Raw genomic sequence first — 19,654 nt, forward strand, 5'->3', positions numbered from 1 at the left:
CGCCTGGGTGGCTCAGTCTGTTAAGCTGCCTTTGGCTTGGGTCCTGATCTCAGGGTCCTGGGATGGAGCCCCACATTGGGCTCCCTGCTCAGCGAGGAGTCTGCTTCTTCCCTCTCCCTCTCCGCTCTCTCTATTTCTCTCTCTCTCTCTCAAATAAATGAAATCTTAAAAAAAATAATTTAAAGCAGTTATCTTCTCTTCTTTAGGATAATATTCCCAGGGTTTTCAGGTATTCTGCAGAGTATGATTCTAAGGTATTTTACTCTCATAGCCTCCCTTCTTCCCTTCTTTCTCTTTTATCCCCCATTCTCCTGGTTTGCTAGCCTCTGAATGTGTTCAAGCTTGTCTTTTGACCTTTAAATTGTAGCACAGGAAACTGGATACAGTGCTTCCCACTTTCTGTATGTCTCACACATAGTCTTAGCTTGGAGTTTATTTACATTTTGGGTGTCCTCATCATTCTTTTAACTCATTTGAACCTTCTGTTCACTAAAACCTGTTACAATGTTTTTCATACACAGTATTGAAAAGCCTCATCTCTTTACTTAGCTAGTGCTTGTGCAGCTAGTGGAAAGATATTCTCCCACATGCTTTCACTATTATTGATGGTGAACAATGGAAGGAAAATAATGCATATCTCCCTTCAGCAAAATTGGCACCAGTTTAGGTAGTCTAGCCAAAGGTTTGCTGATAGTACAGGAAGCCAATGGCCAAAACAAAGTTTGTGGATAATTTATTAATTCAGACAAAATATCTCTCATTTTCTATCCTAAATAATGTGTTCTTGACATCTGTACTTTCTGCCTCCAAAAAGGGTTTTAGGTAACTTATTCTTGGTGTAGGAGCAAGAGAAGGCTCCTAGGTATAGAAACAGGTATACAAACAGGGTCCCAGGTGTTTGAGACCCTGAAGATGAGATTTCTATAGCTCTTTTGAGACTGAATCTAAAAAACTACATACATTTAGAAAGCATTGCTGTTTTGTTTTTGTTTAAGTTAATGGTGGAAAATGTGCAGATTATTGCTATATATTTCTACCTTTAGCTGCTTTTTGACAATTGGATCCACATAAACAATTTTCCCTCAACCTTTTTTTTGAACAGATAATCTGACATCAGATTGACCTCTTATCACTCCTTCAAGATTCTTCCTCAGGAACACATTATGTTCAGGCCTCTCTGGACAATTCCATGCACTTCCATGTTTGTTTGCTCTTTCTCATGTTGTTCTCTTTGTCTAAAATAACTAATAAACTCTTGTACTCAGTATTCAAAGCCCATCTCAGCTTTCCTTGGTATTTCCTACTTTAGACTGAGTTAATTGCTTTTTTATTCTTCCTCCCAATGTTCTCTCTCTCTCTATATATATATATCTTTATTCCATTTACATGCATTTAAACTTGTTTTTATCTACATTTTAAATTTATGGGTTTTGTTTATTCTGTACCATACAGGAAATACCTCAAGGGCATAGGTCTATTTTATAATCTTTATGGGAATGTATATAGGAATATTATAGGTGTTTAACAAATGTTTGTCAAAACTGTAATATATATATATATGTATATATATATACACACACACATATATATGGTATGCTCACCCACATATACACATTATAGGTACAGATTTATTTGCTTCTTTTGTTTGAAAAATTATATGCAAAACAATTCTCAGAGCTAGGAACTGACCTCAACTTGTAGATAACTTTAGAATTGTTCTCTTAAAAATGACTGAATTTATACATCATTTTCACAAACACTTATTAACTTTCATCTGACATCCCTATTTATTTGTCACTGTTTCCAGATAGTTTTAGGCATCACATTTTGTTTTTTTTTTTTTTGGTGAAAAATATATCTCATTTAGAGTTGAAAACAGTTGACTTTTATGGAAACTAGCATTTACAATTGTTGAGAATCAACTTAGTTGAAAAGCTCTCAGATCACAAATTATAATTATGCCATATAAACTACTAGAAGGATTAAAAAACTGAGGATGGGAATTGATATTCAGGTTTCCTCCATTATTTGAAAGTTTACTTCTCTTTTACAGAAGACCCACATCAGTACCTGTTTTTGCTCACTGAAAGAAATCTGAAGAGGATTTTTGCTTTTATGAAGCAGTAATTGCTTCTTTGCTTTATGCCATTTTAGCTTTTAAAAGATTTCATAGGAATGCTCTACTTTCAGAGAGCAGAGGATACCTGTATTTGTTTTTATTGGAGCATAAAAACATGTGAATGAGTGTGACTTACAAGCTGAGTCATCTGCTCTGATCTGGGCAAGGCGTTTCAGTGATGGCAGGGGATGTGGAAAATCCTGCTCTAAGCCTCAGATAGTCTTCTTATCCACCTTTTTTTAGTCTCCTTGTAAATGAGGATTCCAGGAATGGGGGGTGGAGATGGTGTTTAGGAGCTGTACATCTAGAAAATGTCTGGCCATTGTTGGTCTCTCTTTTAGGGTATACAGATATGTGTTTATTCTGAACATTCCATGTTTTATGTTTCTGTGTGTTGATTAGCTTATCATATTAATCTCCATACTCCTTACTCCCCCTAAAGGTGACATAACATATACCTTATCTTTTTAAATCTTCTAGCATTATTCTTTAACAAACAGAAAATGGATGAAAATAAAGATATGGACTCAAAAGAAAGTGGAGAATATGAAGACGACTTTGAAAAGGACCTGGAATGGTTAATTAATGAAAAAGAAAAAAGTGGTGCCAGCATAATAGAGGTATATATAAATTGCCAACAGCATTCATAATAATATCATTAACAAAGTGCTTTGTAATTCTTGAAGAGTTTTGCATATATAATGTCATCTAAACCTCACAAAATTCCTTTGATAAAAATAGAACAAGTATCATTATTTCCACCTTAGAGATGAGAAAATTGAGGCATAAAGAGTTTATATGTTGTGTCCTAAGGTGAGGGTAATTAGTGAGAGAACAGGGATTAAGTTAGCACTTAATAAAATTTAAATTATAATTAAAACTTATAATTTATATAATATAAATAAATATGATTTATTGTACCAAAAATAAAAACAAGTACAGTTAATTTCTACTTATATAAACTTGGGTAAAATGGGGTTTTACTTTTAATATAAATGAAAGGGTGGTTATACTTTTAATGTAATGGAGTTATACTTTTAATATAAATGAAAATAAAGCAAATTCTCAAAAAACATGGTCTTTCAGCTAATATTTGAAACCTTAAGACTGAATTAGCTCTTCAGGGGAATGAATATAGAGAAGAATGTAGAGTCAAAACAGTCATAGGACTACCTTTATGAAAAAGTGGATTGCTAGATTTGCTTATCAGACACCTAGCAATGCTGTGCAGATTAGGAAAAAGTGGATCCATTAAATATGATCGTATACTGTTTATCAGACACATAGAACGGAAATCCAGGAAAATGAACCAATTCCTAGATCACAGTTTTTTTCTCTCTTTATATTTATTTATATACATGTATATGGTGTGTATGTGTATCTATACATAAGTTGTGTGCACATATATGTGTGTGTATATAAATATGTGTATATATGCTTATGTATATATGTTTGAAGTTAGAGTCAATATATAGGAAAGTAATGAAGAAAAGATGTAAGATTCATGTAAGAATAGGTGACTTTAGAAGGACTAAGAGCTCAGTAATTACACCGGAAGTCAGATTGAAGAAGGTTAAGGAAATGAGTATAAGAGAAAGAAGGCAGCAAGTCTTACATCACAAGTTTCTCTTAGTCACATTTTGCTTTCTTATGTAATGGAGAGGATAAATGGGATTGTATGTGAAAAAGGCAACAGAGTAAAAAGTCAAGATTTTTCTAAGATGGCCTTTAAATGGCAGTTTTATGCATCTTTAACAGAAAAATAATCAGGATGAATACAGGCAGAGGTACCCAGTGGTAAGGTTGAACCAAAGTCTCGTTCCTGAAGGGGTGTGAGGTCCAGAGCACAGAGTGCTAGAATTAGAGAAGTGATGATCATGATTCATTTTCTCATTTCTCAATTCATTTAGAAAATATTATAATCACCTGCCATGTATCAGAGGCTGTTCTGGGTGCTGGGGATAAAGCAGTGGTCAAAACAGAGTGCTCTCATCAATTTTACCCATTCCAGTGGATGATTATAAGCATGTCTTCCTTGGAGCCTGGCAGGAAAATCGGATGACAGAGAAAGAGATAGGGTGAGGGCTGGGGGAAAATTTCCTTGTAAGAAGTGGTAGTTTTATTGCAGAGGGCTTTTTATTTTTTATTTTTTCGACTTCTTTTGCAGTGGGTTTTAAAAAGTGAAAGTCAAAGAATAATTAGGAAACAGATACTGTCAGAATGAACCACGGAGTCAAATATGGCTTAAAAAAAACCAATTTCAAAGCTGAAATCTTAGTTTAATCTTATTTGTTAGAGATTTTAATGGGCCAGGTTTATTTGCTCATCAGACATCTAGCAATGCTGTGCAGGTTAGGAAGAGGTGGCTATCAGAAAAGATGACCTTTGAGCAAGTAAAAGAGGAAGAGAATTTTAAGGGGTTGAAGAGAGCAACAAGTAGTACCTCCCATAGAATTGTTTTAGGAGGAAGAGAGTTGTCTGAGAAAAAGAAAAAAATATTGCAAGGTGAAGGGTTTGTTTGGTTGGTGAGTATGTTTGTATGGGGGAGAGATATTAGGTAGGAAGCCTTTAATTAGAAACAGCAGATGTAGCATAGGGTTTTGTGATGTGATAATATTGGTCTATGTGGAATTGTTCATTGGTCTATGTGGAATACTGTTCATGTGGAATTACACTTTTTTTTTTAAAAGATATTTATTTGAGAGAGAGAGAGAGAGAAAGGAATTATGCTTTTTTAATGTAAAACCAAGTTATATGATGGTGTTTGGCATAGATTATTGGGGCCTCTGAGGATAGTTGAGGAAGGAAAATGTCATCCAGAGATGAAAATTAGCCTGGAATTTGGATATAGATCCTGCAGAAAGTAGCAGCAATAATAATCTGAAAAGATTATAAGAACCTCAAAATGGTTAGAACTTGACCAAAGACTGATGTTGTAATGACTCTGGAGAGAAATATACTTTTTTGAAGAATGCAAATATTATAAGGAGAAAACATTAAAAATATTTTTCTTCTGAAAATTTAAAGGGAGGAAAACTTTATAGAGGAAGAATGTTGAAATGTCTTATTTGTAGTTACCCTTTCATTCATTAGCATGAACATTTAAAAAATATTAATATAGCACTTAGCAACATCAAATTCAGATTTAGGGTTAAATTTTTCCCAAAGTGCTGATGTCACATATATTTCCCTTGGGGTGCTCATAAATGTGAATTAGAATATTAAGAGCAAAGTATAAAATAGAAAACTTGTACATTTTCCCATTCATAAAATATATTGTATGAATATGAAATTCATTTTGGATTATCTACATGTAAATGGACAAAGAGTCTTAATTTTTACTCAAGAAAACTTCATATTTTTTTTAGGTGGCTTGTGGGAATGAAGAGAATATTAACCAAGAATTAAAAGACAATGAAACAGAAGTAGAACACACCAAACAACATTCTGATCCTGACAAATCTTCGAAGGATGAGCTTTCACCAAGAAGAAATGACTTCATTTCTGTACCAAGTATTCAACCTTTGGATCCCATATCAGATTCAGACAGTGAAAACTCTTTCCAGGAATCCAAAGTGGAAAGCCAGAGAGACCTGGAAGAGGAAGAGGATGAGGAAGTAAGGAGATATATTATGGAGAAAATTATACAAGCCAACAAGATTCTACAGAATCAAGAACCTGTGAATGATAAAAGGGAGCGAAAACTTAAGTTCAAAGATAAATTAGTTGATCTGGAAGTTCCTCCACTGGAAGACACTGATACTCACAAAAATTATTTTGAAAATGAAAGTAGTATGTCAGGAAAACTGTCACAGTTATGTATTTCCAATGAATTTGGACAAGAAAATGTGCTCCTGTCACTAACTGACGGAAATTGTGAAGAAAACAAGGATAGGAAAATACTAGTAGAGAAAGATGGAAAGTTTGAACTTCTAAATTTACAAGACATTGAGAGTCAGGGGTTTTTGCCCCCCATTAATGCTAATAGTACAGAAAATGAACCTCACCAGTTGTCACCCAGATCTTCCAACTCAAATGTCAATGGGGCTAAGAAAGAAGAGCCTATAGCAAAGATTCATGCTATTGCTTACTCATCAACAGAAGAGCCACTGGCTTATATCCCTCAGCCGCCCCCCAACCCCAAGACTCGTCCAAGCTCTGCTGTCAACTCAGATCGAAGTAAGGGGAATGGAAAAGCTAATCACAGGACACAGTCTGCAAATATATCTCCAGTGACCTCAACATATTGTCTTTCCCCTAGACAAAAAGAACTGCAAAAACGGCTAGAACAAAAGAGAGAAAAGCTAAAGAGAGAGGTGAGAACATAAGGGTGCATCATATTAAAAGCAGAATATATTTGCATGTTTTATAAATGCAGTAGGAATTAGAATGGTTCCTCAAACTATTGGATATATTTGTTTGCTTGTTTTGTTTTTCTATTGTTAGATTAAGTGGTTAAATATGAAGAATGCATATTTATGGGATAAACACCATGATTATCTTGGTCCTTTCTTGTAAGGCTCACAGAACATCGTAACGAATGACTTGTGTTAGAGGTAGAGATCTCAGTGAGGACATCATCTGGTCCTTTCATTTTAAAGATGAGGCTCAGAGAAGTGACTGCTGAAAGTAGCCTTGGTGTGATAAGGTGAAAATCAGATGTCAGGTGGAAAAATGAAGGCACAAATTTGTTCGGATTTGGGCGGCAATGGGTAGATTTGAATTATAATTCTCTGATTTACGTGTGTATGTGTTTTCACATATCTTCCAAACCCACAATTCCTTGATTTCAGGGATTTTAGTTTTAGATTAAGAATAGAGCTTAATAACCTTAACAAAGTATTTCCAAAGTGCCATATGGAATCCCAGATGATGATGATTGATGATGATGATGAAGGTTTTGTTCTGTCGCTCAAGAAGAGGCTGTGAAGTAACCAAAGCATTTATTTGAGCTTTTAGGTAAGATTGCAATCCAGGAGACACAGTGTCAACCTCAATCAAAAGTGTGCTCTGAATAGTGAGCAGGGAGTGCAGGCCTATAAAGGCAAAACCCACAAGGTTACACAACTTGTTTTGAAAGAATTATGATTGGTGATGGCAGAGTTTAAACTGACTAATACACATTGGCTATGTAGCTAACAGGTGTTACATTATTTCAGTCCAAAGTACCAGGTGGTGGGTGGGTGGGGATTGCAAATGACAAGCTACAGCGGACAAAAGTCAAAAGTTCATGGTAGGCTGAGAATTGAAACAGGAGACTTGAAATAGGAGACATACATAGGCCCTACTTCCTCAATGTTCTTTCAACTCTGTTTTGAGTGGCTCTCTTAGCAATGCTTACTTCATTTTGAATCTTCTTTCAAATTTCCCCCTCCTCATCAAGATCTTTCTAGTAAGAAAGCACCAATGACAAATTTTTATGATCATGCAATCTCATTTCATTGTCAGAGTGGTTGGCAACTTGCAACTTGCTCTGGCCCCATCATGTCTCCTGGAGGGCGGAGTCTCATAGTAGTTGATGCTTGATATTTCAATAAGCATGCTAGATGAAAGTCTTACAACTACATTTGAGTAACATGGAGGTTTGAGGAAATAAGATTTAGAATTCAATTAGGTTCTCTTTTCTTTTCACTCAAAGGGTAGACCTGATGAATGGTTTTGAGTCTTTGAACAAACATTATCTGAGTTCTGACAGGATTTGAAACATTGGCCATGAAAAGCATTAACAGTGTGATAATAATGAATATGGAAGAAATTAAAACAACGATAAGTAAGATAATTTGTAGCCCAGATCTTAAAATGGTCCCAATTCTGGTCAGGAGCCAGCTAAAAATACCTGAGAATCTGAAATCTAACCAAAGATTTTAGAGGATGGGATTAGAGATTTAGCAAGCTTGAAAATCTTAGCAGTTTCCAATTCTACCTGATGGGAAGTACTTATCCATGTACAGCAAGAAGTATTAGTGATGGCACAGACTCCACCTAGGGTCACAGGTGAATAACCTAATGCTATGCTATTATGGAGGACAACATGAGATAAAGTATCCAGAGACGTCCCCTGGCTCTAATGGCTAGGGAGTGGACCTGGCAATTCTGCTGATGGTCCAAGAAAGATTTCTGATCATGTACTCATTCTAAGCAGTACCTGTTCCAAACCAGCAACTGAAGATCCTCCCAAATTGGGCCCCTTCCCTAAGGTTTATCTCTCTTGGGAGACCACAGCCTTGAGAATGCCCACAACTATTATCTTTATATTCAGAGTGGTCTGGATGGGTCTGGATGATCATCATCTTTCAGTTCTTTTAGTGGAGAGACTTCTTTTAGTTCTATGCTTAGTTCCTATATGGTCTCCTTTAGTAATCAATTTAAGGACAGAAAAAGGGGAAGTTAGACATCCCAGGAGGCACTGTCTTGCCATTCTCCAGCTATCTAGGTAGTCATATGCCCAAGATTCTTCCCTGTAAATGCAGGCAAAAATATATCCTGTAGGAGTGCAAAGTGTCTCTGCTTAGATCTGTTTATTTATGGACTAATTTTTTGGTATAGAGGGTATGGTAGGAGAAAACCAGGGGTCTGTTTTACTTTAACAGACAGAAAGAGGGTAGCTGTGTGTTTCGTTGTTAGCTGAAAGAATCTTTTGCAAGGGTGGTCCTGCAGCTACAAGTGCCTATTGGAGAACACTTGTTATTTGTGCCTTGGCATTTCTGCAAGAGCCAAATATAAGAGGATTGTAGCTCTTGATAAATTGTTGGACCATTAGAAATATTTTTCCCTAGCTTTTTGGGTGGTTGAAGTGAAGCAAAGGGGATTTCCTTTTCTGGGAGGCAAAACTATTTTAACTAGATAGGTGAGATCAGAGGGTGCAATCTGGTTTATAGTGAAATTAGGGAGAAGGGTGAAATTATAAATGAGATGACCAAGAGTCTCCTGATCTTCCATAGTGGGCTGAGAAAGACATACTCAACAGCCAGAAGGATTACCAGATAGAATTTACTATGGCTTGGGTTGTTTGAATTATGGCACTTGTCTACCACTTAGTTCCTCTAATTTGGGTAGTAATATGCAGGATCAGAAGGTATTTAATGTTTTAAAAACAATCAAATTCAAGTATTCAAAATCCTACAAGTAGGAATAACAAGAGTGCTAAAATGCCTACTACAAGAAGAATTATCCCAAATATTTCCTGAACATTAAGCATTAGTAGGAGTCTTTTGTGAGGTTATACAAGCTTGGTCATGACTCAGGAAAGCTGTCTACTTCAGGTACCATGTGCTTCTTGTCCAGATTGTTGATTTTGAGTGGGTCTGGATATTTTTAGTTTGAGATCTTCAGTGAGGATGTCCATCAGGTGAAGATACCTTTTTTTTTTTTTAAAAGAGAAATGTTAATCTACGGGTCAGTGCCTTTAAATTTAGCAGCACAGGGGTTAGTTAACAATACCTGAGATGGTCCTTTCCAGTGAGGTTGGAGGGCATCCTTGTGAAGGTGACATTTCCAGTAAACAAATTTCCAGGTGGGAGATTATGATGTTGAAGATCTTTGTCTCCTATGAGTGTACTGGGGAAAGATTGCTCTATGAGGCTGGTATTATTTCCAAGGACCTTGATAAGATCTTTGCAATAGATTAGGAAATTTCCTTTCAGTAGGGTAAGCTCATACATCTCTTGGTCCATCCTCATAGGTGTTCTGGTAATGATTTCAAAGGGAGACAATTAGTGTTTACCATATGGAGTGGATCTTAGGTTAAATAATACCAAGGGAAGGGCTTTAGACCAAGGCAGACTGAAAGATTCAATGAGTTTTGTCAATTGGGTCTTTATTCCATTTGTCTTTGTCCTACAGTGCCAGAGTACTGAAATGTTGTAATATTGGCCAGATATGGCAAATGGCCTGTAATATTTGTTCTGTGGAATGGCTCCCTCAGTCATTGTGAAGTTCTGAAGGTATTCCCCAGTTTGGAGTTATTTTCTCCAGTAATATTTACCGTAGAGCTGAGGCCATAGCGCTATGACTAGGAAAGACTTCTACACAATGAGAAAACATACAAACCATTACAAAGCATAGTTGCATTCTTGAGATGGTGGCAGCTGGACAAAATCCAACTGCCATATTTCAAAGGTCCCAGAGGGTAAGGGAAGGTGTCCCTGTCATCAGAAGGTAAGGGTAACAGAGTAGCAGGGCTTAGAGAATGATAGTATGCAATAATGACATTTGGGGGAGTCAGCAAGAGGGTTTCATAAAAGGTTAATATACTGGAAGACAGATGCTGAGTATGATGAGTATGATAGTGGAGTTTGCAATGGGAGTTGCTTATTTTTGTGACATATGTTTTAAAATGGTGACTGATAACATTATATGAGGAAATACTCAGATTTCTAGGAATTTCACACAATTTTTGGAACAATGTATGCCTATACAGATGTTATAGGAAGAAAGTATAGTATTATTTATTATTTGACAATGCTTCCCATGTGATTTAACATATCAAATAAGCCTAATAGGTCCTATGGAATTTTGCAGATCAAAAAGACCTCATTTAGAAGTTGATTTTGGGGAATTTGTAGAAAATATCAAAAGGTTTGGACACTTAACCCAATAGGATCACAGAAAATTATAAAACAATACTTAATTATCCATCTAACCAAAATAATCTTCAGGGACAAATACAGAAGATTATACATAGCTACAAAAGCCTTAGCTGTTCTCCTTAGAGAAGATTCAGCTTTCCCAAGTAATCAAAGATGTGATAAAGACAAAACAGAATCTGTTTCCTAGGCAGATTACATTAGAAGTAAAGAAACTTTGTGTACAATCTGTTATCAAGAAAAGGACAACAATTTGAGAAAATTTTGTCCTTTTAACAGAGAAAACCAAAATTTTGAACTAGTGTACTTTTGATATTGAAACGGAACTTTAAATAAATTCATTTTAATCTTGGCCAGCTTGATTACACATAAAATTCCTTTTCCAAGATTTCTTTCCTATAAACCTCTGTGTCTATTTTAGTTTGTCTTGTTATTCTTTCTCTTTCTGAAATAACCAGCTTTAGGACAAAATCACTTTAATTTCCCTCAACAAAATGCATTTCCATTTCCCATACCTTCTTTTACCAAAACCACACACCCTACTTTCCCTGCCTGCTTTTCATATACAGTCTTTTTCTTCCTTGTTGAGTTTTAGTAGTTTTATTTTCACAAATACTAATTAGAATTTTTAACCCTTAGAATTCTTAATTCCTAGTAAAACCTAAGAAATAAACAATTGTGGACTGGACAATTTATATATATGTTTCATTTCATAATTTCTAGAAGTATATTCCCCCCTCATAGTACTTTTATTTTTTGGCATAAATTTGTTTATTAAATAGACCTAAATATTATATATTTTTGGTCTCTCTGTAAAAAATTTAAAAGCCAAAACTAAATAAACTTAGGTTTAGCAATCAATATCTCAGTATATTATTTGGAAATGATCTAGATGGGCAGTGAACATCTGTTGTCTAGTTTAACTTAGCATAAAGTTTTATCTCATTTAAATTTATTTAAATTGCTTGCTTTTAGCAATTATACTTGGATTACAATATTAAACAGCTAATCATCATCTTAAATTGTTTCTTTTATTGACAGGTTTTGAAAGAGATAGCCTGAGATGTTATGATTAAGTAAACTCAGGTAGAAAAAGTTGTATATCTCCATTATGTCTAATGCTGATAACTCTGAAGACATTCCTGTTTTTATTAAACTAGCAAACTTAAACTAGCATTTTATTTTTTATTTTTTTACTCAAGTTTTTGTTTTGAGAGGGAGAAAGAGAGTGCACACACGCATGAGCAGGGGGAGGGGCAGAGGGAGAGGGAAAGAGAATCTTAAGCAGGCTCCATGCTCTGGGACTTGATCTCATGACCTTGAGATCATGACCTGAGCCAAATTCAAGGGTTGGACACTCAACCGACTGAGCCGCCCAGGTTCCCCTTTTTACTAAAGTTTTTTTTTTTAAAGATTTATTTATTTGAGAGAGAGAATGGGGGAGGGGCAGAGGGAGAGGTAGAGAGAGAATCCTCAAGCAGACCCCACGCTGAGCACAGAGCCCACTGTGGGGCTCCATCCCAGACCCCGAGATCACGACCTGAGCCAAAACCAAGAGCCCAATGCTTAACTGACTGTACCACCCAGGCACCCTTACTAAGGTTTTTGTTCAAATTCCAGTTAGTTAACCTATAGTATAATATTAGTTTCAGGTGTACAATATATTGATTTAACACTTTCATATAACATCCAGTGCTTGTCACAAGTTCAGTCCTTAATCCTTATCACCTATTTAACCCATCCCCCCATCCACCTCCTCTCTGGTAACCATCAGTTTGTTCTCTACTAAACTAGCATTTATTTATTAAAGGCTATCTCAGATCATGTGAACTTGAAAAACATTTGGGTTAGTGTTTTTTGTATTTCTGGGAATTTTTGGAATACTTAATTCTTGTAAGCACTTCATTGTCTTTAAGCCAATTAAATAGAGCCCTTATATAAATTAACTTTGGCAATGCCATCAGAGAGAAAATATATCACTGTAACATATAGATAGATACAGACAGACAGAAACCTTATAGTGTCATTTTAAAATTCATGCCATGATTCAGGTACAAAACTCAAAAGAATAGCTGGATCCAAATTGTGTTCTGGCAGATGGACTAAGTTAAGGTTAACTGCTAAGATGACCAGAGTCTTTTACTAAGGATTTTTATTTGTGTGCTGTGAGATCCTTTTAGAGCTGTCCCCAGAATTCTGACAAGAAGATTGGAATGAGGAAATGGAGGAGAGTACAGAGGAAGTGAAGATGGTGCAGAGGGAAAGAGGAAGATGTCTCCAAAGGCAGGACCTTGGTGCAGGATGGATGTTGCATGCCCAGAGACAAAGAAGGAAGAGGAAGGGAACAAGATGAGACAAAGAGGATGGGTCTTTTGAAAATTGTTTGTTTGCTTCAGTTAATTTAGAAATGGTATTTTGTAAAGAGGAGATTTTTAGAATCCTGAATATGTTCAAAAGCTCCCAGGTACCAACTGAAATAGACATCCCGTTTGATTGTCTTTATAACCCTTTTCCAGTTGTGCATGCAGGTAAACTAATTTTAGGATATCCAAAGTGCCCATTTTGGTCAAAGAAGTTTTAAATCATCTTGGGTAATTTGATCCAATGGGGCAAAAATTCACAGCAAGAAGGGCTATATTCCTTAACATAAGTACTGCAGGAGTTTCAGTAGGGTGCTGATTATTAGAAGCGCCTTAGCAGAATTATTTCCCATAATTGAGTACTTATCAAGAACCTGAAACCCAAATATTCCATTCAAAATGAGTGAAGATAGAATCCTCCCCTCAAAAATGCATGAGGACAGGGGCGCCTGGGTGGCTCAGTCGGTTGAGCGGCTGCCTTCGGCTCAGGTCATGGTCCCGGGGTCCTGGGATCGAGCCCCACGTTGGGCTCCCTGCTTGGCGGGAAGCCTGCTTCTCCCTCTCCCACTGCCTGCCTCTCTGCCTACTTGTGCTCTCTCTCTGTCTGTCTGTCAAATAAATAAATAAAATCTTAAAAGAAAATGCGTGAGGACAGAAGCCAGCACCAGAGGATACCCAAATAAAGGCCTGAACCTTGGCCAAGGTGGAGGTGCAGGACCAAGAGGATTTATGATTGTGACTTGAAGCTACCAAGGCTATGTCAGACTGCAACGGACTCTTGGTGCCTTACTCAAATCTGTGGCAGCACTAGGGACAGAGTTTAGGCACTTTGGATCCTACCATCTATGCCAAGTAATGTTGATCAAGAAGAGGCTGTGAAACAAACAGAGCATTTGTTTGGAGTCTTAGGGATTGCAACCCAGGAAACAGAGTCAACCAAAATGAAAAGTGTTTTGACTTGTCAGCAGGGAGTGCAGGCTTATAAAGACAAAAACCACAAAAACTTGTTCTGAAAGATAGTTTACATTGACTACCTAATACACAATTGGCTATTTAGCGAATAGATAGTTATATTATCTCTATTTCAGTCCAAAGTAGAAGGAGGGAGTTTGGGATGCAATTGACAAGAGTCAGAAGTTCCTTTTGTTCTGAGAATTGAACAGGAGACCTGCATTGGTCCTACTTCCTCAGTGTCCTTTTAACTCTTTTGAGTGACTTTCTTAGCAATGCTTACTTCATTTTGAATCTTTTTTCATAGCACTTAAATAAAATTCTATTTTATTAATGAAAATTCCAGGTACTAAATATGCTGGTGAATTTTCTCTAAATTACTTAAATCAGTGCCCCAATTCTCTTTTTTTTACTGGATACCTAAATGGTATTAAACTGAACCACAAAATGACTGTAAATGCCAAACCTTAGTAGAATCACAGGTAAATAGAATTTTACAATTAGAAGAATCCTTAAAGATCCTTTTACAGATAAGGCAGCTATAGTTTACAAGTTTAATTAATTTTACCAAAATCACTCAACCTGTTGATAGCAAAATTGGAGTCAAAATCTGTGTTCTTGGCATCTATTGAGAAATGGTATAGGAATCTGTAGGGATTATCAGGGAAATTTCTGGCATTTAAATAAGGAATCCATATTACCAGAAGAAGATGAGAAAGTTAGTAGGAGTGTGTAACTTATAGAACACTCAGACAGGAATCTGAAAAAATGCACACTGAAAGTTTAGCTTACTTGATCACTACTATCTGAACTATAACAGGCAGATTCAGGTTACTTGGTTTAGGTATATAACAATACTTAAAGGGATCTGCTAATGCAGAACTTTGTGACAATTCAAAATAATATTTGAGAATGACTGAACTATATAATGTGGCTATATACCCATATACATGTATAAGTGTATTTGTATATTTCTATAAGTGTTAAATAAGAGGCTTTATATAATTTCATTGTCTTTTCACTAATGAACTAAGTAATCTTTTAACTGCTGTGACTCATAAATAGTTTTTATTTTGATCCTCTTTTCTGGGTGTCACTTACTTTTGGTGCTGGGATACACTTTTCTCATATCAGGATCCTCAGAAATAAATTTGCCTTTGCTTATGTACTTGTTCAAGGCATGGTTTTTATTTATATACTTGCTCAAGACTGTGTGTAAATGCTAAGGCTTTTAAATATTTTTTAGTTGGTTTCAGGGGAAGGCTTTCCTTGTTTATGGCCAACAAAATATTTGCTGGGTTGGGCTGCTATACTCTATTCTAAGGCATCATTTCATTGTTCTCTTTGGTAACTGCATTATCTGTACTTTGGCTGATATCTTCTGTGTAATCTGTTTAATGTTCCTCAGAAAGGTAATCATCATACCACACTGTCTATATTTATACAAGGTATTGTCAACTGAGAAAAGAGGCAGAACTGAAATAAAACAAGAGCATTTATTTGAGTTCTCGGAAATGCCATTTGGGGAGCAACAATTAGTGCATTTTGGGGCACACAGTAACTCAAATTGTGTCCACTAGGGGACAAAAAGTCAAGAGTTTTTAAAGGCAAAAAGGAATGCTTATATGCTTTATTTACAAAGCATTTTGTTTGGTGTTGACAGCAGAAAACTAATCTTGGCTACACGTTATTGGTTGCTAAGGCTATCACTAAGAAACAGTCTGTTACTGTAGCAGGTTGCAGGTACTAGTAGAATCCTTGTTATATTGGTAGTTTGGCTCAGTTCAAAATTTCGTGATTACAACCAGTGAGGACTTGCAATAAGGCCCACATCCTAATGGCCACTGGCTCCATTTTAAAATACCATGACATAAGTGAATCGATTTTATTTCACTTTTCACAGTGTCCAAGGTCCTTTTTATGAAAAGAAACTTACAAATAAATGTAAAATTTAACCTTTGATAAATTCACATTTTATATAAACTTTTTTAGGGCTTAGAAAATAGTATATTGGTACTTTTATAGAAATCCTCATTTTTTATTCACATATGTGTATAAATTTTTAAAAGGAGATTATCACCAGGATAATTTCTGTCACAAAATTATATATACTTTAACAGTATATAGGTATTTTAAAAGACATCCTATGCTGTTAATTGGATAGAATTTTTCCATTCCTTCTTACATTTTGTTCAATTAGAAGGAATTAGAAAGACTTTCTATGTTGTCAAAAATGTAAGGAAAGAACTCTGAATTCCATCATTTGAAGAAAGTTGGATTGTATAATTCAGTTCATTTAAGTGATAAAATTTTGGTATTGGAAGAGACTTAAGAGCTCATTAATATCACTCCATTTTGTAGATGAGAATACTGAGTTAGGTGGTTTGCCCAGATTGATATAGTATGATGGCAGTGTGATTGTCACTCAGATCTCCTTACTTTTTAACTTAGTACAATTTCCACTATGACATGCTGCTTTGCTCCTAGTAAATATTTTATAGCTCTATACAACTGATTTAAGTACCTCTCTTCAAGAAACTCCCTTTTATAACATTAGTTGAATAATTCGTATAAAAATTCATTTTGTTCTACAGTTAGCTGTATAAATATTTTTCTGACAGCAAAAAATGTTATTTTGTGAATATACACTAGTTGAAAAATATTTTTAAACATGATAATAAAAAAATCAAACACATATAAAGGTTCAGTTAATCCCTATGTCCCCATCACCCAGATTTGAAAGTCATTCAGATTTTGGCATATATGCTTCATCTCCTCTGGTTCTTGACTGATGTATTTTTAAAGTGAGTCCTAGGCAGCACATCATTGCTCACTTATACATTTTAATATATATTTCTAAATGATTATAACATTTTCTTTCATAACCACAATGCCATTTATCACAATTAACAAATTTAACAATAACATAAAAATGTTTCAAACATTTATGGAAGCAAATGGTGCTTCTAGAGCGTGGTGGCTTTTTTTTTCACTCTTGCATAGCTGCAATTTAAGGGGGTTAATTCCAAAAGTAAATTAGGAAGTGAAGGAGAGATTCAAGGAATTCCTGAACAGCATGCATGTATTGTACACCTATGTAGTTGTAGAATTTATCCCTACAATTTATCTGATACATCTTCATTTTATTCCTAAGCAAATTAGAGTCCCTATTTTTTAAGAGAAGCCCAAGTTCTAGGTGGAAAGTTTTAGGAGCAGAGAATGCTGATTTCAGATCTCAAAATGTATGTCTTTATTCTGATAACTCATATACAATCCTTTTCATCTTTCATGAATGTCGTTTGATATTCTTTCCACCAGGAAGAACAACGTAAAATAGAAGAAGAGAAAGAAAAGAAAAAAGAGAATGACATCATATTTAAAGCATGGTTGCAAAAGAAAAGAGAGCAGGTCCTAGAAATGAGGAGAATTCAGCGAGCAAAGCAAATTGAAGACATGAATAGTAGAGTAAGTGAAACTTCTCTATGATAAATAAGTATACAGATATGAAAGCTGAATTTATTTACAGAAGTGAATGTGAATATCAGAATAAGAACCTATAGAAAAAGTAGAAAAAGTGGTCCAAGAATGACCCTTGCAAAAGATGCACCATAGAGATGACTTTACATTTAAATTCTAAGAAGCCTCATGAAAATCAAATGATTACTATTTTATTCAAACCTTTATAGCACAGAAAATGGAAAACTATCAATATGTTTTTTTAGGATAGTATAACTTTGATACTCAAAATAGGACAAAGATAGCACACACACATGCACACACACCCTACATGCACAAACCCTACAAGATTGGTCTTACTTAAGAACAGACATATAGAGAGATGGAGAAGAGACAAATACCATATGGTTTCACTCATATGTAGCATCTGAAAAAACAGAACAAATGAATAAACAAAAAGGAAAATCAGACCTGTAAATACAGAGAACAAAGTGATGGTCGCCAGAAGGGCAGGGGAGTAGGGGGATGGGCAAAATGGGTGAAGGGGAGTGGGAGGTACATGGTTCCTGTTATGGAATGAATAAATCATGGGAATAAAAGGAATAGCATAGGGAATATATTCAATGGTATTATAATAGTGTTGTATGGTGATAGATAGTAGCTACACTTGTGGTGAGCTTAGAGATGGAGAATCACTGTTATACACCTGAAACTAATGTAACATTGTAAGTCAACTATACTCAAAAAAAATTTTAAAAAAAAGGAATAGATATATGTAAATCTTACATGAAAGCGAACAAATTAAAGATATCAAATTATTTAATTTTTAAAAATGTGAAACAGAAAACCGAGGAGAAAGCAAAAAAGTAATCCATATGCCTACTATCTTTTCTAAAAAGCATATAAAGAAAAAATTGAAAACTTAATTCTATGCCCCATCCAGTCTCATCTTCCAGTGATAACCACTTTTTCAGTGTGTTGCAAGTCTTCCAAGTCTTATTTATATTTACAATTTTACACGTAAAAAATCTGTTATTCTCTTTGCTTTTTTTCCCACTTAATTCATCATGGATATATTTCTACATCATTACATTTAGATATTTCTTTTCAAATAGCTGCATAGTATGAGGTGCCTGTGCGGCTCAGTCAGTTAAGTGTCTGACTCTTGATTTTGGACATGGTCTCAGAGTCATGATCTCAGGGTTGTAAGACTGAGCCTCGCATCAGGCTCAGTGGGGAGTCTGCTTGAGATTCTCTCTCTCCCTCTCCCTCTTCTCCCCCCACCCCGCTATCATGCTCTTTCTCTCTCTCAATAAATAAATAAACAAATAAACAAATAAAATCTTTCAAAAACCCCAAATAACTGCATAGTATTCTGTTCAGAGATACCTTAATTTATTAAATCCTCAATTGTGGATATTTAGATTGGTTCCAGTATTGTTCTATTCATTAACAGTGCTGTAGTGAACATATTCATTCTTTAGGAGAGTTTCTTAAGAGTGGAATTTATGACTTATTGGATGTCCAGAGTGAAATTTTTGGTTAAATGTGCAAAAATTAACCTCCCAAAAGTTGTGTCCATTTACAGTCCCTTCAACAGTATGTAAGAGAGAATATTTACCACATCCTGACTAACACTGTATGTGATTTATCTTCTTAATTTTTCTTCAGATTAATAATATACATGAGTACCTATGAACATGTGTATATTCTGTGAATTTCCTGTTTGTAGTCTTTTTTTCTCAGTTTTATTTTTCTTCTTGCATTGTATATTAGAGATTATAATCCTTTGTTATTATATCTGTCATAAATACATTTTCCTAGACTGACAATATATTTTTTTATGTTGTTTACTATGCCATTTGTAGAAGTTTTTAGGTTTTAAAATCTTGGGACAGGCAGTACCTTTTGAGGCAAGACACAAAAGCCATAAACTAAAAGAGAAAATGTTAAGAAATCTGAGTGCAACTGTGTGGTCAGATAACAGTATACTATAATCAAGTAGGGCATATTTTAGGAAGGAAATTATGAATAAATTAAAACAAACCCATTAATATAATCCATCACATCAATAGGTAGATAAAAAGAGAATATATGGTTATCTTGAAAGATAGAGAATAGGTATTTTATTTTTACTATAATTTATTTTTTTAATTCCTAATAAAACATAAAAAACAGTATAA

At 35.2% G+C, this 19,654-nt stretch overlaps 1 protein-coding gene across 6 annotated transcripts in view; it reads left to right on the forward strand.

Moving 5' to 3' along the window:
- Positions 1–19,654, forward strand: part of CCDC181 (coiled-coil domain containing 181) — a 35,357-nt gene that overhangs the window by 2,985 nt on the left and 12,718 nt on the right. For all 6 annotated transcript variants that reach the window (XR_003523402.2, XM_027613878.2, XM_027613877.2 and 3 more), the window contains exons 2-4: positions 2,600–2,739; positions 5,488–6,435; positions 17,334–17,480. Coding sequence is in view for 5 of the 6 variants with exons in the window: in XM_027613878.2 (XP_027469679.1) it covers positions 2,600–2,739; positions 5,488–6,435; positions 17,334–17,480 (1,235 nt within the window). In the remaining variant the exon portion in view is untranslated. The remainder of the gene's footprint in view (positions 1–2,599; positions 2,740–5,487; positions 6,436–17,333; positions 17,481–19,654) is intronic.

The sequence above is a fragment of the Zalophus californianus genome, chromosome 10 (assembly GCF_009762305.2).
Source record: "Zalophus californianus isolate mZalCal1 chromosome 10, mZalCal1.pri.v2, whole genome shotgun sequence".
Taxonomy (NCBI): Eukaryota; Metazoa; Chordata; class Mammalia; order Carnivora; family Otariidae; genus Zalophus; species Zalophus californianus.